Below are 24,898 nucleotides of genomic sequence, written 5' to 3' on the forward strand. Positions count from 1 at the left end.
GAGATATGTATCAACATCTGTTAGATTCTGTCATTTCTAACTCCCGGGAATGTCCAAGAATCTTCGACAACAGCTTCATTCAAGGTGGCCGAAGATGATAGCCTTAGGTTACGAGGGCCAGTAACACCAACAAAGTCAATAAGCGGACCCAAATCTGTTCATGGATCATACCCGGACATAATTATCTCACCATTTCCAATCTAAAACTTTAGCATATGCTTTGCTAAGTCTTTTATTCCAAGCAATTTTCTAAAATTCCATGAAAATCGGGCCGAGGAATCTGAAATTCCATGAAAAGAGATTACTGTTGGACATGCTTGCACGTACGAGATATTTCTAGATAATGATGGATCATGTTAATGAAATATTCATCTATAAGTACGCCACAAATGGGAAAAACACTCTAATTACAGACTGAATGCATGCAGAATGTGGATCTGAGGCAGACAAAAAAAGACATCATCATCTTATTATGCAATAAGTAAAAGGATAAAAGTACAAGTGGGCTTGCCACCTCAGACATCACCACGCAGCATCCTCGTGCACCCGCTCACATGTGATCACAACCCTTTCTCCAACCCGGAGATATTATTCCCACTAGTAGTAACTAACGGAGACTTAACGTGGACTCCTAGACATCCGAATCACGTAACCGTGGTTAGCCGTTACCGTTATGGTCTCCGTCCATGTCACGTCCAACTCCTTATGAAAAGTCATATTAATGTGATGGGCTTTCATCCTCGGCCCATGAGATAAAAATATCTTATCTAAGCCCATGAAGATAAGCATAAAGACACTCGACACGTGTACGCTTCTGATTCGGTCTAAGGGAAACCCCCACGTCTCTCGCCCTTGATCTTGTTGACCTTTCAAATTCCTTCCCCCTGTGTGTGTATATATAAATGAATTTATCTTTTCTATGCTTCTCTCCATCTCCTTCCTTGTTCTTCTTTCTCAATTTAGCTTCTTCTCGCTGGCATGCGTCATTCCTTTGGATATTTCTCCGGGTTCTGCGATGCGATGTTAGGGTTCTTGCTTTCCGTGTGAAATCTTTATTGTCCGATTCGTCGTCTCTCTAGTTATTTCGTTCTACTCTTTTTGCTTTCGTATCGATTTCCCTTAGATCTTGCGTCTGTCGGATCGGATTTTGAAGATTAGGGTTCTTCGTCTGTTGTGGGTCTAGGGTTTCGAAGAGCATCGATATAATGCCTTCGGTACCCTTTGAGCTAATCCTCCTCGATTTGGTTCCTTCGTTGACTTTTTATCACTCTGGTTTGTGTTCCCATCGTCTGAAACCTCTTCAGAAGAGTGATTGGCGTGGTAATCTTAGTTAACGTTGTTCTTGAATCGTTCCTTTTTCTCTTCGATCTTTGGTTTTTTTCCCTTTTTTTTTATCGTCGTTTGGTTCCTGGTGACTTTTGTCAGCTCGGTTCTATCATCAAAGTAGAAAATTCGTGATCTTAATCTCACCGTTGGAAGCGAATCGCCGGGCATAGAATCGGTCTCGAGTATTGATTTTCTAGCTTCTGGGGCACTCGATTTGAACCTAAAAAGGTATGCAGATGAAAATTTTCGTTCTAGGAATCTCTTGGCTTTAAATATTACTGAATTCGGTGCATGTTTTCGTGATTGCCACTCATGTCTGAACTTAGTCTCCTTTGGTCACATGGATTATGTTGGAATTTGTACGGATGAGGTTTTCACGGTGTAATTTGTGCGTGTTGTTTGTCATGTCGATTGTGTTTATCTTTGTTCAGATTATGATATTGTTCTTGCTCTTACAACTGAAATTTTGTTCATTGCAGTTCTGCTCTGAATACATTTAGCTTCAATTGGATATGAGCTCCATTTCTGGAAATTCGGGCTACAGAGATGCAGATACACACCTTGAGAACCCGATTTCGAGCTCAACAAAATGCTCTGATGGCTCGAAGCTTCATCCTTCCTTCACTGGCTCTGAAGATGCTCAGGAGTCTGACGGGGATGATTCCGGTTATATACACCAAACTGTGAATGAAGTGTATGAAAAAAAGGAAACCGGAAAATTCGTTTCAGGTTGTTTATCTCTCAAGTCTTCAGATGAAGAAGACGAAGGTTTGGCAGCTGCATTGCAGCAAATGTTTTCTGAGACTGTAAGTGTCTACTTGCTCTCCATTATGCTCATTAATTGATGTTCTTTTTTAGCCTTTATTTTATGTTTTTTGATCTTTTTGGGTTTCTTGCTGTCTGTCCATGAGCTGCTGAATCTGTGCAAGAAACTGTTTCTTCTGTCTTGCCATATGCACATTCTCGGGCATGAGCTGTTTGGTCTATGTTCCCATGGTGATCGGTGATCTCACAGTGCATGAGTTTGTGTGTAGTTGCATTCTGAATGTTACTTTCAACAGATAAAAGATAGTAAATCTCCAATTGGTTAGAGCAGAGCCATTAATAATAGTCAACTACACAAACTGTTCTTGGTTGAAACATGGACAAGATGTCCCATTACATGTCTTAGAATATGTTCAATTGCACTTCATATGTAGAAAGAGAATCTCTTTAAATAGTGTAAAGATAAGATAAATCTGCATATCTCCATCCATTAAAGTAAATTGCAGTGGAATTTCATGTCTCAAACGTATGTCTTTCGATGTTGGTCGATTCTTGTTTATTCTGTTTTCAGCAGACACAAGTGATTCTCATCCCTGCGATAAAAGGCAGTCGGGAGAAGCACGGTCTCTCGCCGAGGAAACTGAACGTGTCGTGGGCGGAGGATGTGTATGATCCCCCGCCTTCGATTATGTCTCACACGAGGGGCAAGAGACAGAATCAGCCAAAATCAAAGGCCAAAGACAATAACCACAAGAAAAACGGGAAGAAAGGGCATAAGGGAAGCAGCAACTCTTCTTCTCGTGGGGGCAAAGACAAGAAGCAGTCTTCTCGGAAACATGGAAATGGAAGTGGTAGCAGAGACAAGTTTCAGATGCGCATTGCGGTGGCATGTTCCTGAAGAATCATAACAGCTCCGCCATTGTTCACCTCTCTCTCTCTCTCTCTCTCTCTGTGTGCTTTTTTCCTATTATGAGTGTGTATGTGTATAAATAAATCTTAAGACGGGCGTGGAGTATGTTGTTGGGAAGTGTGTTTATTTCTTTTTGTTTAAACTCTGTCAAGCTTTTGCTATTGAGGATGTCGGATTTGGTCTGTGTATTCTCTATCCGAAAAGTGAAGAACCCGAGTTGCAGAGATGCCAGCGAACAAAAGTGGTATCCAAGCAATTGTGTACTGTCAAATGGAAAATTTTAAAAGAAATGTACTTGTGGCAAGGAAAATAAGTAATTGAAAGTAGGTAGATTTAGAAAATAACAAAGTGAAATATCATGGCATGATTGAAAGTATTGAGCGATGCATAGTTTGTTTTGTGAGAAAAGAAAACTATGAATCGAGGTTGTATAATTTAATTCAAATGATCAATCTCGACCCAACAAGTTAAGAGATTTAATAGATTCAGATTCTGAATTACAATCTTAAATTTGGTAACAGAGAAACAATATCTGCAGCAATCTTACCATTGTTGGGCTGCCGAAGAGAAGAGACTGTTGAGAGACCAAATGACTGGAATAAACAAGTAGAGCCATCACCAATACAAGAATCTCAATTCAACTATGAAGGTGTTGATCCAAAGAGGGATGAAATGGTTGGGAATTCATCCGCACCACCCCACGGTTTTGTTCGTTGTGAAACCATGTCCAGAAGATGAAGGATCATCCTGCTGCTGGCGAGGAAGTGGTCGAGGCTCTCTGGGTTTGGCAGGGTCCACGAATATCACCCAACCATCCAAGAACTTTGCGTTCATCCCTTCCTTCGCCTTCTCAGCTTCTTCCACCGACGAGTATGTGATGAAACCGTATCCCCTTGATCTCCCAGTCGCCCTGTCCGTGATGACTTTAGCTGCAAACCCATCAGCAGATTTGAATTTGGATCAAACCCGAGATTAAGAATCGCTAAAATATAGCTCAAAATCCAGCCTTTCGATCTTTTTTATTCGGAGGTTTTAGGAATCACATGGAGTAATGGTTGCTAGGGGCATACAGATAAAGAGTACCTTCTACAAGGTTCCCAAAGGGAGAAAAAGCTTCTTGAAGCTTTTCATCTGTTGTGGCTCGAGAGAGACCTATTCGAGACAAAATTATACAAAAGGGTCAACACATGCTCAAGCATAGAAGCTAGGATTTTCGATTTGTCCAATCTTAAGAGCACAAAGAAGAAAAATAAGCCACATTTCGGCAATCTAGGTAACGGATCAATTCAAACAAAAATCACTAGATAAGGCTTATATATCTATTGTCACTTCAGGGGGGATACAATTGCAACTAATGGCAGAAGCCATTCCCTTTTCCTAAGGAATCAGGTTCGGAAAAGCAACATGTAAAGCAATTCAAGAAACTAGGTTAAGCCAAAAAAATTCCTTTCCTATGATTCTTGAGAGCCGAAATGTGCATTCCATGCCCAAACTCTTTCTTCTACAGAAGCAACAATGGTGAAACAACAAAAACCAGAACATTGGTCCTATCCTTACATTCTACGTAAGAATCAAAAGGCTACTAAACACATTTGCACGATACCATTTACAATATACTAATATAGAATGAAGAAAGAACAAACACACGGATAAAGTTCATGTCATGTATGAAAAATACGAGTTCCTTTATCAGAAACTGCATGTCTAAGATACGGGATTGACCTCTTTACACCTATACATGTTTGAAATTGAACGAGTAGATCTAAGAACAACAGGAACAGAGCACAGGAAATTGTTTAATATGATTCCTCACAAGATAGTTCTTATCAAAACACGACATCCATCACTTGTAGGATCATGGAAGAATTTCTGCTTATTTTATCACGCAAATCGATTATCAACAATCAGCGCTACGACTACAGAATCAAAATTACTCCATTTCTTCAAACGCACAGAGAAGAATGTCTCGTTGGAAATTGTTACACACGTCGCCTCTACAACCTAAACTCGTTGGCAACAGCAGAACACATCATCCGTACAAAATTCAACCAAAAAAACCTAGAATTCCGCGTAAATCGAAGAAAGTAGACAGCACAAGAAAAATGGACCATAACACTGTTCCAGACACATCGATTATCCATAAACATCAACTCCGAGAACAAAAGAAAACGAAAGAAGAAGAGTCGAGAGACGGAAGGAAATACCGCTGACGAAGAGCTTAGGAGATGTGAGAAATGAACAGTGACGAACCCAAAAGGACTGCGACGAGAGGCTGTTGGGTCCACTGAATATGCGCCGGAAACTGGAAACAAACGCCATTTTCTCGCCGGGAAAAAACTTTCGCCGCAGCGGTATCAATCACGGGTGCATTTTAGGGCTTTTGAAGGGTTTTATGATTGGAAGGTTCGAGAGACAAACGAGCAATCTCCACCGTTAGATCTGATTACTTCAGATCCTTTTTAAATGGTCAGCGGTGGATACATTGATTAAAAGCACCATTTTTCTCGTAATGAAATGGAAATAATATCACGGAGGAAAAAAATTAACTTCAAAAATTTGCTATGTGCTCGGTTTTTATCTTTATTTTGAGATTCATAAGATTTTCACATCCAACCAATAAAAAAAAGAAATAGAAACTCAAAAACTTTGTGTGATATTTATAAGGATATCCAAAATGCAATAAAAGAAGAGAACCCCGTTTTGGATGATAATAATAGTAACCCCAATTTAAATATAAAAAAAATATTAGTGGCGATCCTCCTCATTGTAGAAATTAGATGATGTTTACAAATAAAGAATTGGTATACTCTCACAACAGGTAGAGGACCCACCCACGAATCAATGAAACAAAACAAAAAGAACAACCTTCCTTTACACAACCCGAAACCAAACCAAACCAAATCTTGAGAAAGAGGCAACTTTCTTGCATAATTTAGTTTAAGGGGAACACACAAAAAGAGAGAAAAAAAAAACAATAAATTCCAATATTATGATTGTCCCATTTTTCTATGTTAATTAATTTTTCTATACAAATATCTATCTCTCTAGCGAGAGAGACTCTTTCATGTGTCAGTCGTCCTAACATCTATTTTTCTATATTAAAAAGTTTGTACAAAAAACAAAACAAAACAAAATACAAATTGGGACCCAAAATGGAAAAAAAAAAAAAGCGACTAACCAAAGAAAAACAAACACGAATATGATCCAATGGAACAAAAAAAAAAAATCAAAACTTGGCAGAAAGATGTGAAATTGAGTGTTTGTCTCATCACTGCTCATGTGATACGATGGGTACTTTCTTCTCCAACATTGATGTTCCCTTGAAGACTGTGAACTGCACTTCTCTTTGGTACTTCTGCATCTACAAAAACATTCACTTGTTGCTTCCTTACCACCACGACCATATAACAACAATCCCATCTTAACCCTAATCCAAAATCCGACCCACTTTATCACATATATGTACTTTGTTTTTGTTTTTTCTCTCTTCCTTGGATCATCAATTACTACTTGCGGACAGAGATGGCACAACTACACCATATCAGATAAGACCAGAAGCTGCTAAAATCAAATATATAGTATTAAGGGTTTACATGAGATTCTCGGATATAACTATTTGACAAAAACTAGGGTGAGATTGGATCGGATCTGAATATGTTATCTACGATTATCACTCGGATTGAGCCGATTATGAAACGAAAAATAGAAAGTGAAAATATGCAAGACAGTTTTTTTGTTACTTACTTGCTGCTCTGACAACTTTGTAAAGCCAAACTTCTTCGTCCAAATCGACTCGGCTTCTTCAGCTGCCGGGAGAACTAGGTTCTCAACTTTCAGCGAAGAAAGTAGACTCTCGATGCATGCAAACAACCCTTGAAAGTAACCCTGCAGAACCCAGAAGCAGATTTCGTGGTTTCGTTACACTTATGAACAAATAAAGAAGGAAACCGGAAAAAAGGGGGGGACGTAAAGATGCTTTCACCTTTCCCTGGAACTGTCGGCTCGTAGCTACAAGAGGAAGTTCAGCAACTTGGCGACCAAAAACTCTAAGCAATGCGGCAGACACAACAAGAGAACTGAATATGGATCACAGAGAGTAGTTGTATCAGAAAGAAAATCAATTAGCATATCAGCAGAGGAAATAAGAAAATGACAAAGGAAACTTTTCGTAGGAAAAAAAAAAGCAAGCGTCAAGGACAGGAAACATACTTCACCATCAGAACCACGCAGTACATTCCTCCAAACTCCTGCCCAGATATGTTTCTCCTGCAAATTTATCGGGGGAGTTAACAAGGCAATAATAACACTAATAAAACATGTTCGCAGAAAAGATAAATAGAAGAAGAGGGCAATCAGATCAGAATTTGTGACATTATAGCTTTTACCCGTAGACCATGACAGGAATGAGATCACGGCCAGACTTTGCAACAATAGGATCGAAACACTCCTGGAAAAGTGGACAGGCAAAAGTTAAAAGCCGTATATTTGTGGTAAACATGCGAAAGGGTGAATTTTGCAAGCACGATGGCTAGCCAACATATAACCCAAGAACACAACTCTAACATGAAGTGAAAAACTAAAAATCAGTAGAACATATCTTCAAAGTCAAGACCTACCCTGAAAATAGCAGCGGCCCTTGACAGCAAGGGCAGATGCTCTGGATATCGACTTTTTCCGCTAAGTATTCTCCACTGCACACTATCCTCACTTTCAATAAATATTCCCTTTTCTATGCATTTTTTGCTTATTGTGTCTGACAAATGAGCAGGAATAGCTTGTGCTCCACAGGAAACAGAATTCTGGAGAGCCGTGTGAATCCTGCTGCAGTCGCCACAACAGAACCATTTGTCTTGCGGAATTTCCTATAACGTTCAGGAAAGTAGTTGACAAGACTTCAGTGACCTCATCAACATAGAGGGTACATGGAGAAACTTACAATACTTACTTTCAAATCACAAAGGCCATTCTCTCTCAAGCAACCGACATGGTACTCTTTCTCACACTGCAAAGGAAAAGAGAAAGTAATGTTTAGGCAAGAAAATAGTTGGTAAAAGGAAACGCTGAATAAAGGAGGTAAGTAAAATAAGAGTACCTGGTCACAGAGAATTACTGTTCGATCATCAAATTTCCCAACGCTAAAATCATGGGACCTATCAAAGATAGAACAAGAGTGAACAATTAGCAGAGTGGAAGAGCCAAATATAAAAAGATTGCATCAGCTGAAGTAGTTAAAAGTATTATAACATTAGAATTTCTCGAATGTGCCAAAAAAATAAAAATTGATGAGGTCCACATGCCAGTTCCACACCATTAAAGATATGCTAATTGAAAGAAAAGAAAGAAATCGCCTTTTAGGGTAGCCTTCAGTTTTTCACATGATATTAAGTACTTCCACCAAACGTAAACTGTTTAAAAGCTTCTGCGGATGGTATCTTGCAACATTCATAGACAAAGCATGTTTTGGGGAGAAAGACTATGACAACCAACCTGCAGAATACACAACCGCCAATTTCACTTTCTGGTGCTTTCACAACTCTTGTCAGTCTTATAACTATCGGTTTCGAGCTACTCCAAGGATCACCAGCTGAGACCTTTCTACTAGATACAGGTTTATCATTGCAGCTTGAACAGTACCAAGTTCCTTCAGGCTTAGACTGAAATTTCAAACATGCTGCATGTGGAGTGACGCAAAGGATGAGAGACGAAGAAACAAACCAAGAATCGATATTAGATATCCGAGCGATGCTGATAACAAAAACACTTCAATGAATAGGGTGAAGTCAGGATATCAGAAATTCCTTCATTCTTATGGCTACAAGAAACTATTTACAGAATTGGCACTTCAGCAATTTTCACATTTAGGAAGCACATAACGTGGGCTTGAATGAATGTATAACATGTTTATGATATCAGAGCAGACGAGCAAGTGCACTATACTCTACTGGTAGCAAATACCTACTTGTATGAAATGCTTGAGGACACCCGGCACAGAGTAGCAAATCTCCACCATCCCCACAAATAGTACACATGTCATCACTGTCACCAGTGGTAATGACATGTCCATTTGCCAATGACATGGCTATATCATGCAATGATAATCCAGAAGGGATGTAGATATGACGATAACTGCAAAAGAGAATAAAATCAATAGAATACCTACATTACAGAAGAACACCATATCTTTGTTAGATCACTCACGGTTGTCGTCTAGCAGCCATTCCGGCATGTGCTTCAAACTGAGAAGGACTGACCTGTTGTTGAAGAAAGTACAACATATGTTAACAAAAAGACACCAAAATATCACAAGTCTCAGGGTTGATGTAAGTAGCCACCGCAATCAACATTTTACCTCTCTGTCACAGCAGCTACATACTATACCGCTTCCCTGCTTGTAGCCCTGACGTAGTCTCTGTGAACAATATAAATATTAGCAAAACCAAACAAAAGCTCAAGGTGAGAATGGACAGAAATCAATTCATGTGTGTGATAACAAACCTGTCCTTTCACATAGTATGCCAATTCAGTTCCATCCGGCAGTCCATTTGGCATAAACAGCAACCGGTGTAAATCATTGTCCCTATAAAAATATGATTAGTGTAGTGGATTGAAACACGAACAAGAAAACCAAAATTACGGGGCAAAAAGTACCTCTTCCTAGTGCCACCTTCAGTAACTTTCTTATGTTGCATTCCCGTTCCAGAATTATGAGAGCGAACCCTACAAGTCCATCAACCAAGTAATAAGTCCATACTCATTAACTACTCATCCGTAAATCACAGCAGTAAACCATTCCTAATACAAACAAGACATTCACATACTTCTTAACTATTCGTTTCTGTCCTCCGATGGTGTCATTTATGCTCGTCATCTCTCTAAAATAGTTGGTCTCCGAAAAGTAAGATGTAGAGCTGTGACTCTCATCAAGAGATTGACCAGAATAGCTGCAAAACTCACAGAAATTACTTTTAGCTAACATATTATGGTAACTTGGAATATTATAACTGCCGCATGGAACAAAAGCTGAAGTGAAAAAGGGGTGGGATATCGACATGGAGTCCAAATATCACACTTGTATCTGCTCAAAGATAACTCCACGGTCCACAAATTTTCAGAATAACGACCCCAGCCCCCAACCCAAAATAATTAATGACTTGTACCTGGTAGTGCAAAGATATGGGTTCAGATGCTCCATGTTATAGTTCCTGTCAGATTCAGACATGCTATTGCCCTTTTCGAAATTTGCTGCGGTAAAGAACACAATGTTGGTTCCGATAGTAAACAAATTCAAACTGCTAGAAGTTCCTTGAAAAACAAAACAGCAGAATTCAACCAAGTTAATAAAAGACTAGACAGTCACCTTTCCACGTCTGAAAGCCCTCCTCATTCAGAGCAGAACCGCACATATTCCTTATCAGCTCGTAAAGTACATCAAGTGGAGCAGTTTTCAGTTCTTGAATAATGTTAAAGATCGGCCTCCCGTTCTCCAGAAAGATGTGATTATTTGGGTGTCTCGTTTTTGCTCCAGCATGTTGCTCAAACTCATATGCACTAAGAACCTTCAAGTGCAACAGAGTGAACCCAGTACTTCTATGTGCACACTCCAGTTAATCATGAAAACAAAAATCAAAAGGACCCACAAGAGCATACTTACTTTGGAGAAATTGCAAGTTGTACATCCACACAAGTACCCACCCGAATGGATTATCCCCTGAAGCTCTCTCTGAGGGCCATAAAGTTGTACATGAACAGATAGCTTATAAATTACCATAATGAAGGAGAATATATACATCCAGAGCAAATAAACTAGACAGGGAAGCGGGAATGTACCACTGGTGGGGTTGAAATATACTTCACACGAGCTCCCTCGAGAATTCCCGTCGATAATAGCTTCTTCACATTAGAGGGGAAGTTCCCAGAACCAATCTTCTTAGCCGTCTTCACTCCCATTGAAGAAGCTCCACGTAAAGAAACACAGTCCCATGCAGGATTCTTCGTCTCCTTTGGTTTACTGAGCTTAAACGTAATTTTCGTGATTCCGGTCGAACTAAGATGCTTCGGAATCTCCAACACGAAACTGGACGTCGAAACATCACTCGAATTCTCCATTCCATTTCCACTGCGTTCTTCATCGCTTATAGTATATTCAGAACCCGAGCAAGTAGCAGTAACATCGCCGCACTCCAGTGTGTCGCCGGTGCCGGATTTCGACGGTTGGCTCGAGATGTCGTGAAAACTGGAGGTGTTTTCCACCGGTGACGCCATTGGATTCGATATTTCAGATTTCACGTCATCGTTTGAAGCTTCTCTCACTTGCTTCTTGTTCGGATACTCTGCTTCGGTGTCATCTGCGAGAGACAGACGGTCTCTTTTCAATTCGCTCATTGATGAATTCCCTTCCGCCATTACTCCTTCCATTGGCATCTCCAAACAAACAGCTCCTTCTCCCATTTAAAAACGTTCTTCGAAACGCTCAATATCACACGATAGTACTCAAGAAAACAGCAGTGGGATTAACTGAAGTTGGATCTGGAAGTTTTGAACTCGAACGATCCAAATTGCAATCTCGCTCCACTGGGATTTCGATTCCAATCCCGAATAATCGGATCCCGGTTCCAATTCGAAACGAAGTGAACAAACTGACAGGCTATTTCAATTTTCTTTCCGAAAATCTCGGAGAACAGGTAACGGAAACAAGCCCGAATCGATCGATTTAACAACCTAATTCATATTCTTACACGAAGAAATCGAAAATCCAGACGGGTATCCAAATAAACAACCGGGAAAAATCTTAAACTAGACAAAAGCATACGGTAGGGAAGAATCACGAAAGTAAGATTCCAAATCTTACGGATCCAAAGATCTGCAGAAAATGCAAGAAAAATCGAATTCGGAACAAAGGAAGACGATAGAGATGAGTCGGAGCCAACGACAACGAATTAGGGTTAGGGTTTAGAGAGAGAGAGAGAAGAGCAGAGAAAAAGGAGAGGGAACGTGCAAGGCGGCAACGAACCAGAACGAATAGCTTTGTTCGCGGTCCTGATTTAACTTTTAAAGAGGAGAGAGAGGTGATGATGAAGAGGAGGAGGAGGAGAGAGAAAACACTGATATTTATTTTGTTAAAATTAAAATTAAGGGTTTTTAGAAAATTACGTGACTAGAAAATCCAGATTATAATTGCAACTTAGTCATTTAGTTTATTAGATTTTTGGATCGGATAACCTTTTGATTATGATGTTCATTAGTTAATTAGATACGTAGTCGAATAATTAATCATAACCACTCAGTCATAAAATTAGTAATTTGAGGTAAATGTATAAACAACAAATCATGATAGTTAAGGAAAATCTCTTTTGATAACTATACTATTAATATTTTAAAATTCAATTATGTTAAATAGCACGTTATAGTTCTAAAAAATATTATTATTGATATACTTACCAATGTTTCAAATTTAAAAAAAATATATTAATATTATTTTTGGCATAAAAATGTGTTAAATCAATTCTATGAGATTTTTAATCATGTAAATGGCATAAAATGATGAAAAAAATTGAAATAACATTATCTAACCATCATACAAATTAATAATGAGGTTTTTTTGAAACAAATAAAAGTATGAGGCTAATTAAGCAATGAACCAATAAATCGGGGATGTTTAATTTTTTAGCGAAAATATTTTTTTTTTAAGGGACAAAAATTGCGTGGCCGTTGCTGATGACATTTTGGAAGATCCGAGAAGACAAAATAAATATGTGATGTTGAATCCAGTTTTCATTTTCTATTAATACCTCTTCATTGATCTTAATCCAATCAAAATCTGACACGTAGTCACACGGACACGTCAGCGATTAAGGGCTATATATGACGGACTTCTTATGGGTTAATTCCTCATCATATCATGTAGGCCCATTGGGCTTTTATATTCATGGGCTCAATGTCTTATTCAGTTGACGTCTACTGTGATCCACCATACACATCTCATTATAATAGGCTAAATTATCATAAATCGATGAACAATAAAATAGTTGATATGTAATTGTGAAACAAAAAGATTGGTTAATACCCAACACTATATTATTGATTAAAAATATTAACAGTTATATATATTTGACAAAATTATAAGGTGTGTATATATATACAGACACTAATTTATGGTTCAAATAATTACTATTAGTTTTTATAAGGAATGTATTCTCTCATCATGAGACTGTTGCAAACTAATGATTTTAACAGAAATTTCACATTCAATTTTAATGTAATGTCTACTGAAGTACTTTTTGTTTTAAAGTTAAATACAGTTGTTTAAACTGAAAACAGCTTTGACAATTCTAAATAAATAAATAAATAAAACTATTTGCACCAAATATATAAAGTTTTAAGATTATACAAAAAAAAAAGTATGGATTTGGAGGGATTCAAAATGTAACATGTGGGAATATTATAAGTTTTGAAAATTTGGTAAAATGGACAGGCAGTTTGCAAATGATTGAAGTAACACATATGGTTAGGTAGAAAAATAATTCTCAAAAATTGATGAATAATTATAATTATAATTATAATTTAATTAAACGGAAAAAAAAAATAAAGTAAAGGCAGCGTTAGATTGAAGCAAAGGAAGAAAGAGAAAAGGGGATAGAGCCTTTTGGTCGGGGACCGAACGAAACCAGCCGGACATTTAAATCCGTTATTAGGGGTGTCAAAACGAGCCCGGCTGGCTCGTGAGCTGGCTCATGGCTCGCCAGAAAACGAGCGATCTGAGCCGTAATTTTTTCAACTCGTTAAAAAACGAGCCTAACGAGCTAGAGCTCATTGAACACGTGTTCAATGAGCCTGACTCGGCGAGCTGGCGAGCTGCTCAACGAGTTGATATTTTTTTTTAAAAATAAATTAAATTTATATAAAAAACTCTAATATAATTTTATATTAATTTTTTTCATATCATTTATATGATATTATAAATATACTAATTATTATGATGGTGATAATTGAAAATATTAAATGATATTGGTGTTTTATTAAATTTTTATGTATTTATTTAAATTTATAATTATATTTAAAATAAATATAAATAAAAAATATTAGAGCCCAAAATGATCTGAGCTGGCTCGTTTGACACCCCTATCCGTTATCCGTGGGTAAGCGGGTATCCGGTTTCGTGGGTATCTGAAAAACGGGTATTCGACACTTAACGAAGACGAAAACGAGTATTAAAAACTAGAATACCCGTCATACGGGTTCAGGTTCGAGTTTTACATATTGAAATAACGGATACTCGCGGATACCTACATATATATTAAAATTACAAAATTAACCTTATGTTTTTAATATAATTTCGAAAATACTTAGGTTATTTTACTTACCTTTAGGATTATATATTGGATTTTAAAGTTTTGATGGATTCAACTTCAAATTATTGTATATTTTTTAAAATATTTTTAGGATTCTATGTATATTATTATATTTTAAGAATTTCCAAACTTAAAAATGTATTTTTGGAATAAAATATGTATATTTTTATTGATTATTTGATTTAATTTTATATTGTTTAATATTTTATATATGGATACGGGTATTCGCGGGTACTCATCTTTTAGTTATGGGTATCCGTTGGACGGGTACCCGAATGTTGTGAGATTGAGACAGAGATAACATTTCTCTAAAATCCGCGAAGACGAAAACGAAGACGGGTAAAACCAAAGCATGGACCGAGCATGTTTAGCCGAGCATGTAAATTTTAATATCGTAAACTATATAAGGACATATATATAATAGAAAATCTTGATTTAATTTTTTTAGCTTATACTTATAAAAATAATATTAATTACTACTTTATATATGTTCACGTACGTATCTTTGTACGTTATCTAAATATTTATGTACTATCATGTTACATTATGTTTTGGAAATATTGAATATGTGTATATATTCATATGGTCATGTTTAATTGTGAAATTATAGCCATCAAATTTGTAAATATGCCTATGTATCCCGTATCCATTGTACATAAGAATTCTTTCTAATATATATACACAAAGATTAAATTTGTGTTTTTGAACTATTTTTTATGGTGGAATTAAAATTCATGTCTGTATCATTTGGAATAAAAATTGTATCTGTGTATGGTTGAAACATGTTAAATTTTTATTTAGTAATGCAAATTTGTTTTTTTTTATTAGTAAATTTTTCAAAATCTGGATTCTTTTTTAATTATTAACTTTACAAAATTAGTATGTGTACAAATTTATTTAGTTTTTCTTTTTTCTTTTTATTCGAATATTTCAAATGGATATTTTACATTTCAAAATATATTATCTATGTAATATGTGTAATTTTATTTATTTTTTCTAATGAAAAGAATATTTTAAAAATTATTTGAATTATTTTTGAATTAATAATTAACTAAAAATGAGTGAGAACCACTTAAATTATTTAAAAAGTTATCAAATAATAATTTATATTATATATAGGTAATAATATAGGATATGTCGGTAGTTATCACTAATATGTTAATTTTTTATTTTAAATGTTGAATTTTTAATATAATTTAAGTTGTTTTGTGTAATTTTATGATATTTAAAGGGAATTAAATTTGTTAATAAAAAAAATATGTTGGAAGTGAAATTTGTTTGTGGTAAAAAAATACGACACCGTTTAATCAAGGGCAGCCGAAGCGGCAATATAGCAAAAATACTTTTACTTTGCTACAAAGACTTTATGGTATACCCTTCAAAACCCTAAAATTTTAGAAAAAAAAAATAAAAGGAACAAAAGACATAATTAACCCTCTCACAAAAGTAACGTGATACTTCTCTCTTCATTTTGAATTCATTTTTGACAACTCTTCATTTCTTTCTTAACTTTCTCTCTCCACTCTTATCTTTCTCTCAACTCTTCCATTTTTTCCCTTCTCATTTCATTTTTATACATAGAAAAACAAATTAAAAATGGTTATTTCGTTGAGCATATCTTCACCGACGACCTCATATCTTCTTCTTGAGTCGGTCTAAGTCAGAACAAATGACAAGAACTGAAGGTAAGTTCATTAATACAAGAGATTGGTTCGATACATAAACTTTGTGTTTTGGATTTGAGTTTTATGATTGTTAGAGTGAATCGTGTGGTTTTTTTATGAAAATGAGATAGATGCATAGCAAATCTGTCGAAGAATATGCAAGAGGCGCATATTTAATTTCAAATAAATGTTCGGAGCGATAATGGAACAGATTGACAACGAAAACAAAGGTACGTCACATTGGTTACGCCGTTTAAAATTTAATTTTGGTTACACTGGTCACACTAGTCACCCTGGTCACACCGTTCAAAATTTATTTTTGGTTACACTAGTCATATTGGTCACACTGGTCACACTAGTCACATTGGTCACATTGGTCACACTAGTCACATTGGTCACACTGGTCACACTAGTTACATTGGTCACACTGGTCACACCGTTCAAATTTTAGTTTTGGTCACACTAGTCATATTGGTCACACTGGTCACACTAGTCACTTGGTCACACTAGTCACACTGGTCACACCGAAAATTTTTAAAATTCACGCAAAAATATTTATTTTTTTATGATGGAGGGAGTTTTAAAAATTTTAAAATATTTAAATTTTTTCCTAGGAAATCGAAAACTGCTTTTCTCTCTCTCTTCTCATTAATGTTTCTATCATTGGGACCCACACCAATGGGTATTTTGGGAATAACATAATTATAAAGATATGTTTTGAAGTAGTTTTTTTTAATTTTTGCAGGGGTACGATGTGAAGTCTTTGTAGCATAATAGGGGTATTTTTGATAAAACCCCAGCCGAAGCCGACACAGAACGCCGCCGCCGAATACAGTAATCAGCGGCTTATCTCGCGATACTATTACGATATATAATATCGCGATATATAAAGGAGATATACGGTTTATACCAATACGTCTCGTGCGACACCAGCAAATAAAGGCAGGTGGAACATCTCTACTCTGTTCAGCAAGGAGTAGAGCTCTCTCTCTCTCTCTCTCTCTCTCTCTCTCTCTCTCTCTCTCTCTCTCCTGTCGCCATCCACCACAGGCGGATCTCCGATCGTCGTCGCATCGTCGCCGGAAAAAATGGTGAGGTTTTAAGCTACTCTTAACAGTGTCATCAGTGATCGATGATCTGTTGAATGTTCGTTATTTACTTTGGAATACGCGAAAATTTTCCAGACCATGAAATCCTTTGGAATCTTATGGCTGTTCTGCGATTTAGTTCTTCTCGATTATTTTATTTTGCTAGAAATTGGCTCTGCCTGGTGTTTGATCTCCTTGACGAATAGGAAACAATAAATCTTCTGTGAGTCGTATAATAGACTGCAGGGATCAAATAGAGGAGTTCGGGTCACTGTTTTATAATTTCTTCTTCTTCTAGAGTGTTGATTTTGTCAATCGAGGTATTTACCTTCGTTGCACTGGTGGAAGCTGAATGGTGCCCTGATTTTGGATGCCATGGTGAATCATCTCTCTGCCGTACAGATCTGATTCGCTGTGGCATTTATTGCATGTGCTTGTTATTGTGTGTTCTTCGTTATAGCATGATTTAGTTTTTTCCTTCATCTTTCATCTCCTCTTACGTCTCAACTGTTCCTTCTTCACCAGGAACTGGGAATCTATCTGGTTGTCTCTGTTCTTCCATGCATTTTCTTCTAGCTTCGTGGTATCTATCTGTTTTGATAGGATAAAAGAAATGTGTAAGAATCTATCCTGTAATCCTTGCATCCTAGAATCTGGTGGCAAATGGACAATTCCAGTTTGTGATCAATCTATGAAACTTACAATGAAATCGATTAACCAATGTTGTCCCAAAAAGAATTTTGACAAGAAACATAGTCCTAGGGAGAGTTAGCTGTTGATCTGGTTAGGACAGAGTTAGTTGTTGAGATCAGGAAGGAAAAAAGATCAAGGGACAAGAAAACGAGAGGAACTACTGTGTGATATAATTAATCTCTTATAGCTGCGATGTACATTGGGTTGCAGGCAAACGCGGTGTCTGGTATGGCTGTCCATGACGACTGTAAGCTAAAGTTTCTGGAGCTGAAGGCAAAAAGGATGCACCGTTTCATTGTCTTCAAGATCGAAGAGAAGCAGAAGCAAGTCATAGTTGAGAAGCTTGGTGATCCATCCCAAAGCTACGAGGATTTCTCTGCGAGCCTCCCTGCTGACGAATGCAGATACGCTGTCTATGATTTCGATTTCGTCACCGCTGAGAATTGCCAAAAGAGCAGGATCTTTTTCGTCGCATGGTACCCTCGCTTCTTCCATGTTCACTTTAACACACTGCAAACCGTTCAACTTCTGTCTTCATAAGTTGAAAGTCCTGGTCGGTTTAAACCCATGAATTAGTAAGTAGGTAAACATGATATAACTACAAATAATATATATATATATATACACCTGTATAGGTTTAGAACAGAAGATGTATATATATATATATAGCTGGTGGTTTTAACTCATGACTTAGCCGCTAGGTAAGCACGATATCATCGTTTCGTCGTTTGTGTGTTTTGAAGGTCACCAGACACATCAAGGGTGAGGAGCAAGATGATCTACGCGAGCTCGAAAGACAGGTTTAAGAGAGAACTGGACGGTATCCAAGTGGAATTGCAAGCTACTGATCCGACCGAGATGGGTCTCGATGTTATCAGAAGTCGTGCCAATTGATAATATCCCTACATATATCTCTCGTAAGCATTTTTTTTCTCTCTCTCGGAAACTCTTCTCGGGTTGAATCATCAGTTGATGAAAAGCTCGGCCCAAATTTTACCGGAAAATCTTCATCATGTACAAGTTCATCAACTTTCTGCCACGCCTTCCTTGCATTAATCATCTTTGGAACATTCTTGTTATGTTTATTACTAGTGTTATTCATATATGCTCTGTTTAGGTATACCGTCACGTTCATGTTATTTCTGTACTAGTGTTTGCTTTGTGGTTTACGCAAAGTATTTGCGGTTGGTTCGTATGTTTTTAGATTTCAGTACGGAAAAAATATATCGTATTAGAGTTCGAATTGCGGCGGCCGGTGACGATCGTCTCCTTAACGGACGGAGGATCCCCTTCCGACCCGACAGAGAATTTTTCTTCTTCGCCGCTACTGAGCCAGATGCATTTTTTTCCTTGATCGTTGTTTCTCTCTCCTTCGTTAATAACTCGCATTTCCGCCCAAAATTGAGTGTTCAACCGGTGAAGCAAGGAGCAAAATTCATTTCCAATCATGTTTGAGTTTTTGGGGAATTGTATTGAGTGCCCCTCTTATTGCACCAACTATTTCATTTAAGGAAATAAAAATTTATTATAAAATGTGTAACCTTATATTATGTGCATATCTTCCCTCTATATAATATATATAGGTTGTCAATGGTAATAGTTTTTATTTTGATTTTTGATTTTAGTTTTTAGTTTTGGGTTTTTGATTTTTAGATTTTGGTTTTGGATTTTGTGTAAATCTAATAAAAATGAGTTTTTTTTAGTTTTTAGTTGATTTTTTATTTAAGTGGTTTTTCAAGTTTTTATAAAAATTACTTTTATAAAAAATTGACTGTAATTTTTTTTTAGATTTTAGATTTTAAAAACCCAAAAAACTCTTCCATTCAGCGCCATGCCATAGTCGAACGCATTTAACTAGTTCATTTGCTGGTCCGGTGAAAAACTGATGATAGAGGGAGACATTCGGTTCGATATCAATTTCTCTCGATAACCGAGACGAACCGCTTTACTAACGGTTTAGCTTCTCATAAAGCCTTTAACCGTGTCGGCCATTATCGTCGTGACTCGTGAGAGCGCTCAGATCGGATCTATTCGTGTCGGGTCAGATTGTTCGATCACCGGCGAGAATTTTCCCGGAGAAGGAGACGGCGATTCCCCGGTGAGTCAAACTTGGCGGAGACTGCTGATATATGTTCGTGGGTGAAACGGCTTTAGTGAGCTTGAAATGATGATCACAGGAGACAGAACACGAAGGAGAGTGCTCGCTTCTAAGGTACTGCTTCTGTCTCCAATTTCATCATCAGGGTTTCAGTGGCGTAATTGTTTTCATATTTAAGAGTAATTTGTCTTCATTGTGTTAATCTGCTTTTAGAGCACGAGGTAGAGCTTCCTTGGATGTTCATTCTGAATAGATCTTGCTAAATCTGAAGCTCAAAATTTTGTTTTTTAGTTCATCTGACATGGAGTATATGTATACAACTATACATACATACGAGGCTATCACCATATATTGTCCAAGAGGATTGAGTAGTCATCTTCTCTGTTACCTCTCTTGTGTCATTACAATTTCGATAAAACCCTAGAAAATTTACTGCAAATCTTGGGGAATAATGAGATGGGTAATGGCTATGGCTTCACAAAAGGTTCGGAACTCCTAAGATATCACACTCTTTTCAATATCACCATTGAAATTGAGTTGAGCTGATTATTCATGCATATTACATCAAACATTTATCCCCTCTACTGTTTTAGCATCTCCGCTTTGGATCACTAGGACAGAAACCTGTATGCCATGGTCAGATGATGCCAAGACATCACCCATAAATCCTAGTTCTTGTCCTTCCATTGGATGAGTTTCCAGTTCAGCGCCTGTTTCGGCCAGAGGTTTCTGTTGCTTTCCTATGATCAGTAGCTCGTAATCCTTGCTCCTTCCCGTTTCCTCTATAAACTGTCTTAAGTTTCCATCAACCACTCTCTGTTCACACTCTACTAAACCGTCACACCGTTTCTTAAACTCCGCCATTGCTGCTTCGTCCTTCTCCTGCATCATGAAATTTCGATATCAGATGTTACCTATATCGATATTTCTTTACGGAAAACAAAGGGTATGTGTGTGTTTTATGCTTAGATTTCTTGTTTTTCTCTAGTGTGGTCTCACCTTCTCGTGTTGCGGCGAACTGATGGAGCACTCGTCGGTAACCTTATCTTGGATTTGCAGAAGAGTTACTCTGGTCCTCGGGTGTTGAGCCATCTTCAACGCCGTCTTAAGAGCCGCCCTGTCGTCTGGTCCACCAATGAACACCACACCGACCCGCCTCTGCCCGCCATTGCTAGCCCCTTCTTCTACCTCGTGGCTCAGCCTCTGTCCAAACCCTCTGTCGACTAAAATCCCGACCGAGCATTTTGCATTCTCCATCACCCTCTGGTTAACTGCTCTCCATCCCGTCGCAAACCTACCCATCGGCATCCCTTCATCCCCATCTCTGCTCCAATGCCTATGAAACGGTAAGACTATCATCGACACCCTCTTATCTTCCGCCACATGGCATATATCCTCATGCATTGTCGGCAGGGACGATATGTCTTTCAGGTGGCGGATCCTGACCCTCTGGCTCTGGGTCCTGAGCTGCCCGTAAACACTGAACGCCGCTGCTATCTGATCCCGGGACGTGGCCCCGCCTTTGCAGAGCCGGTTTATGAACGGTAAGCCATTCCTCCTCGCTCGTTGGACCATTACGATCGATGATGGCCGATCCGTGAACTCGATCAAATGCATCACGTAGATTTTGAGCGATCGGTTTGCCGTCGGCGTCCCGAACGATTCGATGAGTCGGATGAGCGGAGGAACATCTCTAGGACCGCGAACACAGGCCAGGATCCGAAGCTCCTCCTCCACGTCTTCGTCGTCCTTCTGGCCGCCGCCGGAAATATTCCTTTGCGCTTTAGGGTTGGGAGAATTCAAGGGTTTGTATATGGCAACGACGACAGGGGTGGTTATGAAGGTGGTGAAGAGGGCCATGAGCACCAGAATTGCGAACATCTCGTCGTTCAGTACCTGTTTTCACAGTTTAAAAAAAAAAAACACTTGTTTATGTCTCATGTCATGTTTTGCCACAGGTTGATGTTTTTTTTTTTTTTTGTATTTATCGATACTGTCTAGTTGTTGTGCAACAAAAAAAAATCTAAATCTAGATTTTTTGTATAACGGAAGTCGGAAAATTGAAATTGAGAATCTAGCAAGACTTGGAACATTAGCCTCGGGGGTATGACTTTTGGGTTAGCGAATGAGTTTGAAGGTCCCACTCTTATTAATCATGTATATGATGTTGTAATCATACGTTAAGATCCACTTAATTTGGTGGTGGTGGTGGGGCCCAAACAATTGCATCAAATCATATGCGTAATTGCGTATGTTTGACTCAAAAAGTAATTTCATAAACGCATTCTCCAACTGGTTAAAAGGATACACACACACACATATATATATATATATATATATATATATATATGTGTGTGTGTATTTTGTCCACGATTATCCTATGAGAGATTATATATTCAAGAAAAGATTTTCTCATTACTTTTTACTAATTGATGAAAATAACATAATCTTAGTTTGGTGGTGGGGTCCAAACGTTGCTTCAAATCATATGCTTGTGACTCAAAAATGTAATTTCATAAACGCATCCTCCAATTGGCTATGTATGTACGCATGTATGTAACCCTAAATCCTACATCCATGTATGTATTCATGTATATACATATATGTATGTACGTACGAATTTCGTAAACAGAAAGAAAAAGGGTGTATACTTACTTTCTTCTCCCTTCCAATGTTGAGAACAACAAGCTCGACCAACCCTTTAGTGTTCATCAAAACGCCGAGCGTGAGGGACTCGCGAGCAGGGATGGTGCACATCATGGCCGTCAAGAACGTGCCCAGAATCTTCCCGGCGCAGGCCGTGGCTATGACCAGCGCCAATATCCCCCACGCCTCCGCCCCTCGGATCTTTGCCACGTCAGTCTTCAGACCGCTGGACGCGAAGTAGAGCGGGAGGAGCAGTACGGACACGAAATCCTCGATCCGCTCGATGAGCCGTTCGCTGAAGGAACCTCCCTTCGGGATGGTCAGGCCGAAGACGAAGGCTCCGAATATGGAGTGCAGGCCGATGACGTCAGTGATGAACCCTGACACCATCACTCCTGCTAGGGTTAAGCATATGCATGCCTCGTGGATCGACCCGTCCTGCTCCGACGAGCTCACCCTCGCCACCCATTTCATGGCCGGTCGGACCACGAACATCATGAACATGACGAATCCCATGCCCGACAGCAGTACCTGTGTGCATGTATAAGGGCAATAACGTAATTATATGGATCCAGTGTTAACTGATACAGGGTTTTCATTGATTTATTCACAACAAAACTTTTATAACGTATAATTTGATGGGAGGGAGGTCGAGTTATAAACATCGTAATTACACTTATCTTGGAGCGCAACCAAAAAATAGTAAAAAATTAGATGGATGTTTATGGTTAAATATGAACTAATATATAAAGATTTCTAAAATTAATGTGATCAAATTAAACCAAAACAATATAATATTATATAGTAATTACGTACCCAGATGGAGATCAAAGGGGAACCAGTGCCCTTGTGGTGGATCTGGTCGGAGGAGGAGCCACCGCCATGTCCGGGGAGAGCGACGGCGAGGGCGAGGAGGATCCATGCGGCGACGTCGTTGAACGCAGCGGCAGCCATGGCGGTCTGGCCCATGTGGGTGGTCAAGAGCTTGAGCTCGGCTAAGATACGGGCGAGCACAGGGAAAGCTGTGATGGAGAGAGCGACCCCCATGAAGACAAGGAACTGTCCGTACCCGACAGTCTCGTGGTGATGATGTGGATTGTTGACGGCGGTTCGGCGGAGGAGGAGAGAGATGGCGGCTCCGAAGACGAAAGGGAGAGAGATCCCGGCGACGGCTATGGTGAAAGCCTTCCGGCCGCTGCGGCGGAGGACGGCGAGGTCGAGCTCGAGGCCGACGAGGAAGAGGAAGAAGAGGAGACCGATGCTGGCGACTGATTCGAGTATGGGAGTGCTCCATGGAGGAAACACCAGTTTTAGAAACTCCTTGTTTCGTCCTAACGCCGACGGTCCTAATAATATCCCTCCCTAATCATCACACCCAACAACCTAAACATTACTACACTTGAAAACAACAACAACAACGAATAATAACAGATATATATATTGTATATGTATATGTATATGTATATATCAACACGTATACGAGATTTTGTTACGAATGGATTATTTAACGTACGAGGATCTCGGCGACGACTTTGGGCTGACGGAGGGGACGGAGGAGGAAGTCGAGGAAGCGGCTGGTGAAGAGCACGACCGCTGTCTGTACTATCAGCAGCGGAAATGCGTAGTTGAGTGGACTGTCCCCTTCCCACGCTCCATCCGACGCCGTTTTGATCTGCGTCTCGTTCACCGCCGCCACCATTTTCCCCCCCTAATTCCAATCCCCACGATGATTTTATTTGTTTATTTATTTATTTATTTTCTCTAATTTCGGGGGAGGGCAATGGCAGATGTGTTTGAGCATTGGAATGAGGTACCATGGCTTTTATAGACCAGAAATGGATTTGGTTCACAGATGCATTATTTTCGAGTTGGATTTAGAAAATTCGAATCCCCAAAAAAAAAAACGGGCCAAAAAAAATTATTTTTTATTTTATTTTTCAATATTTTATTATATTTAATATAATATTTTATTATCATTTTTTATTTGGACCGAGACATATTTTTTTTTTGTTTATAAAAAATGAATCGCAATGAACTGATTTTTTCTTCTCTCTAACTATTTGTATCTTTCTTTTAAAATTTTAAAATTCTAATGAATCCTATATAGTTGGAGGTGTACGGACGAATGCCTTTCTTTGTCAGTACAAAGGAAAACTTATCCGAATATATATATATATATATATATATTCCATGTGTTTTCACAAATGGGCATCCAATTAAATTTAAAAAATAAACTTTATCATAGTGCTTACAAGTTACAACAGTAGCAAAACATTATATTCTTCGATTTTATTCTTATAATTTATTTTTTTCATCAAACGAATATAAAGTAGTTTTATTCTATAAATTAATATATATTT

At 38.3% G+C, this 24,898-nt stretch overlaps 5 protein-coding genes across 8 annotated transcripts; 2 read left to right on the plus strand and 3 right to left on the minus strand.

The window, feature by feature from the left end:
- Window positions 1-921: 921 nt before the first annotated feature.
- On the plus strand, window positions 922-3,189 carry LOC104805432. Of its 3 annotated transcripts, XM_010530008.1 has the most exons (4): window positions 1,228-1,320; window positions 1,426-1,554; window positions 1,806-2,132; window positions 2,663-3,189. In XM_010530008.1, the coding sequence occupies exons 3-4, from the start codon at window positions 1,839-1,841 to the stop codon at window positions 2,987-2,989; spliced, it is 621 nt and encodes a 206-aa protein (XP_010528310.1). In that variant the 5' UTR covers window positions 1,228-1,320; window positions 1,426-1,554; window positions 1,806-1,838; the 3' UTR covers window positions 2,990-3,189. The 3 variants fall into 3 exon arrangements, with proteins under 3 accessions (XP_019058819.1, XP_010528304.1, XP_010528310.1); XM_019203274.1 differs by having other exon boundaries at window positions 922-1,554; window positions 2,666-3,189; XM_010530002.2 differs by having other exon boundaries at window positions 924-1,554.
- Window positions 3,190-3,415: 226 nt separating this feature from the next.
- LOC104805454 (glycine-rich RNA-binding protein 6, mitochondrial) lies at window positions 3,416-5,392 on the minus strand. Its single transcript, XM_010530026.2, has 3 exons — window positions 5,206-5,392; window positions 4,085-4,153; window positions 3,416-3,930 (listed from the first exon to the last, which is right to left on the minus strand). Exons 1-3 carry the CDS (start codon window positions 5,318-5,320, stop codon window positions 3,686-3,688), a joined length of 429 nt encoding a protein of 142 aa, XP_010528328.1. The 5' UTR covers window positions 5,321-5,392; the 3' UTR covers window positions 3,416-3,685.
- A 764-nt stretch (window positions 5,393-6,156) lies between these two features.
- On the minus strand, window positions 6,157-12,037 carry LOC104805464. The gene is made up of 19 exons (XM_010530036.2): window positions 10,829-12,037; window positions 10,653-10,721; window positions 10,359-10,557; window positions 10,159-10,243; window positions 9,820-9,942; window positions 9,650-9,718; window positions 9,497-9,578; window positions 9,351-9,410; window positions 9,200-9,252; window positions 8,961-9,127; window positions 8,489-8,672; window positions 8,094-8,151; window positions 7,947-8,003; window positions 7,618-7,863; window positions 7,387-7,448; window positions 7,211-7,267; window positions 6,984-7,077; window positions 6,746-6,886; window positions 6,157-6,362 (listed from the first exon to the last, which is right to left on the minus strand). The coding sequence occupies exons 1-19, from the start codon at window positions 11,447-11,449 to the stop codon at window positions 6,270-6,272; spliced, it is 2,520 nt and encodes an 839-aa protein (XP_010528338.1). The 5' UTR covers window positions 11,450-12,037; the 3' UTR covers window positions 6,157-6,269.
- Window positions 12,038-17,001: 4,964 nt separating this feature from the next.
- Window positions 17,002-18,941, plus strand: LOC104805473 (actin-depolymerizing factor 1-like). 2 transcript variants are annotated; one of them, XM_019202424.1, is made up of 3 exons: window positions 17,002-17,104; window positions 18,005-18,270; window positions 18,538-18,941. In XM_019202424.1, the coding sequence occupies exons 1-3, from the start codon at window positions 17,102-17,104 to the stop codon at window positions 18,686-18,688; spliced, it is 420 nt and encodes a 139-aa protein (XP_019057969.1). In that variant the 5' UTR covers window positions 17,002-17,101; the 3' UTR covers window positions 18,689-18,941. The 2 variants fall into 2 exon arrangements, with proteins under 2 accessions (XP_019057969.1, XP_010528350.2); XM_010530048.2 differs by lacking the exon at window positions 17,002-17,104 and having other exon boundaries at window positions 17,987-18,270.
- A 1,300-nt stretch (window positions 18,942-20,241) lies between these two features.
- Window positions 20,242-24,338, minus strand: LOC104805481 (cation/H(+) antiporter 20-like). The gene is made up of 5 exons (XM_010530059.2): window positions 24,052-24,338; window positions 23,355-23,900; window positions 22,548-23,069; window positions 20,892-21,788; window positions 20,242-20,774 (listed from the first exon to the last, which is right to left on the minus strand). The coding sequence occupies exons 1-5, from the start codon at window positions 24,235-24,237 to the stop codon at window positions 20,457-20,459; spliced, it is 2,469 nt and encodes an 822-aa protein (XP_010528361.1). The 5' UTR covers window positions 24,238-24,338; the 3' UTR covers window positions 20,242-20,456.
- Between the last annotated feature and the right edge of the window lie 560 nt (window positions 24,339-24,898).

The sequence above is a fragment of the Tarenaya hassleriana genome, unplaced genomic scaffold (assembly GCF_000463585.1).
Source record: "Tarenaya hassleriana unplaced genomic scaffold, ASM46358v1 Cleome1, whole genome shotgun sequence".
NCBI lineage: Eukaryota > Viridiplantae > Streptophyta > Magnoliopsida > Brassicales > Cleomaceae > Tarenaya > Tarenaya hassleriana.

Bases quoted from the DNA above. Each gene is read 5' to 3' on its own strand.
- LOC104805432 (XM_010530002.2), top strand. From the start codon at position 1,839: ATGAGCTCCATTTCTGGAAATTCGGGCTACAGAGATGCAGATACACAC. The intron at 2,133-2,662 runs GTAAGTGTCTAC...TTCTGTTTTCAG, and splicing joins AGCAAATGTTTTCTGAGACT to CAGACACAAGTGATTCTCAT.
- LOC104805454 (XM_010530026.2), bottom strand. From the start codon at position 5,320: ATGGCGTTTGTTTCCAGTTTCCGGCGCATATTCAGTGGACCCAACAGC. The intron at 4,154-5,205 runs GTATTTCCTTCC...TGTCTCGAATAG, and splicing joins TCCTAAGCTCTTCGTCAGCG to GTCTCTCTCGAGCCACAACA. The intron at 3,931-4,084 runs GTACTCTTTATC...ATGGGTTTGCAG, and splicing joins CTTTGGGAACCTTGTAGAAG to CTAAAGTCATCACGGACAGG.
- LOC104805464 (XM_010530036.2), bottom strand. From the start codon at position 11,449: ATGGGAGAAGGAGCTGTTTGTTTGGAGATGCCAATGGAAGGAGTAATG. The intron at 9,411-9,496 runs GTTTGTTATCAC...TATTGTTCACAG, and splicing joins CATACTATGTGAAAGGACAG to AGACTACGTCAGGGCTACAA. The intron at 8,152-8,488 runs GTTGGTTGTCAT...TATCTTTGATAG, and splicing joins GGCGGTTGTGTATTCTGCAG to GTCCCATGATTTTAGCGTTG.
- LOC104805473 (XM_010530048.2), top strand. From the start codon at position 17,987: ATGTACATTGGGTTGCAGGCAAACGCGGTGTCTGGTATGGCTGTCCAT. The intron at 18,271-18,537 runs GTACCCTCGCTT...TGTGTTTTGAAG, and splicing joins AGGATCTTTTTCGTCGCATG to GTCACCAGACACATCAAGGG.
- LOC104805481 (XM_010530059.2), bottom strand. From the start codon at position 24,237: ATGGTGGCGGCGGTGAACGAGACGCAGATCAAAACGGCGTCGGATGGA. The intron at 23,070-23,354 runs GTACGTAATTAC...ACATGCACACAG, and splicing joins CCCCTTTGATCTCCATCTGG to GTACTGCTGTCGGGCATGGG. The intron at 20,775-20,891 runs GTGAGACCACAC...TTCATGATGCAG, and splicing joins GTTCGCCGCAACACGAGAAG to GAGAAGGACGAAGCAGCAAT.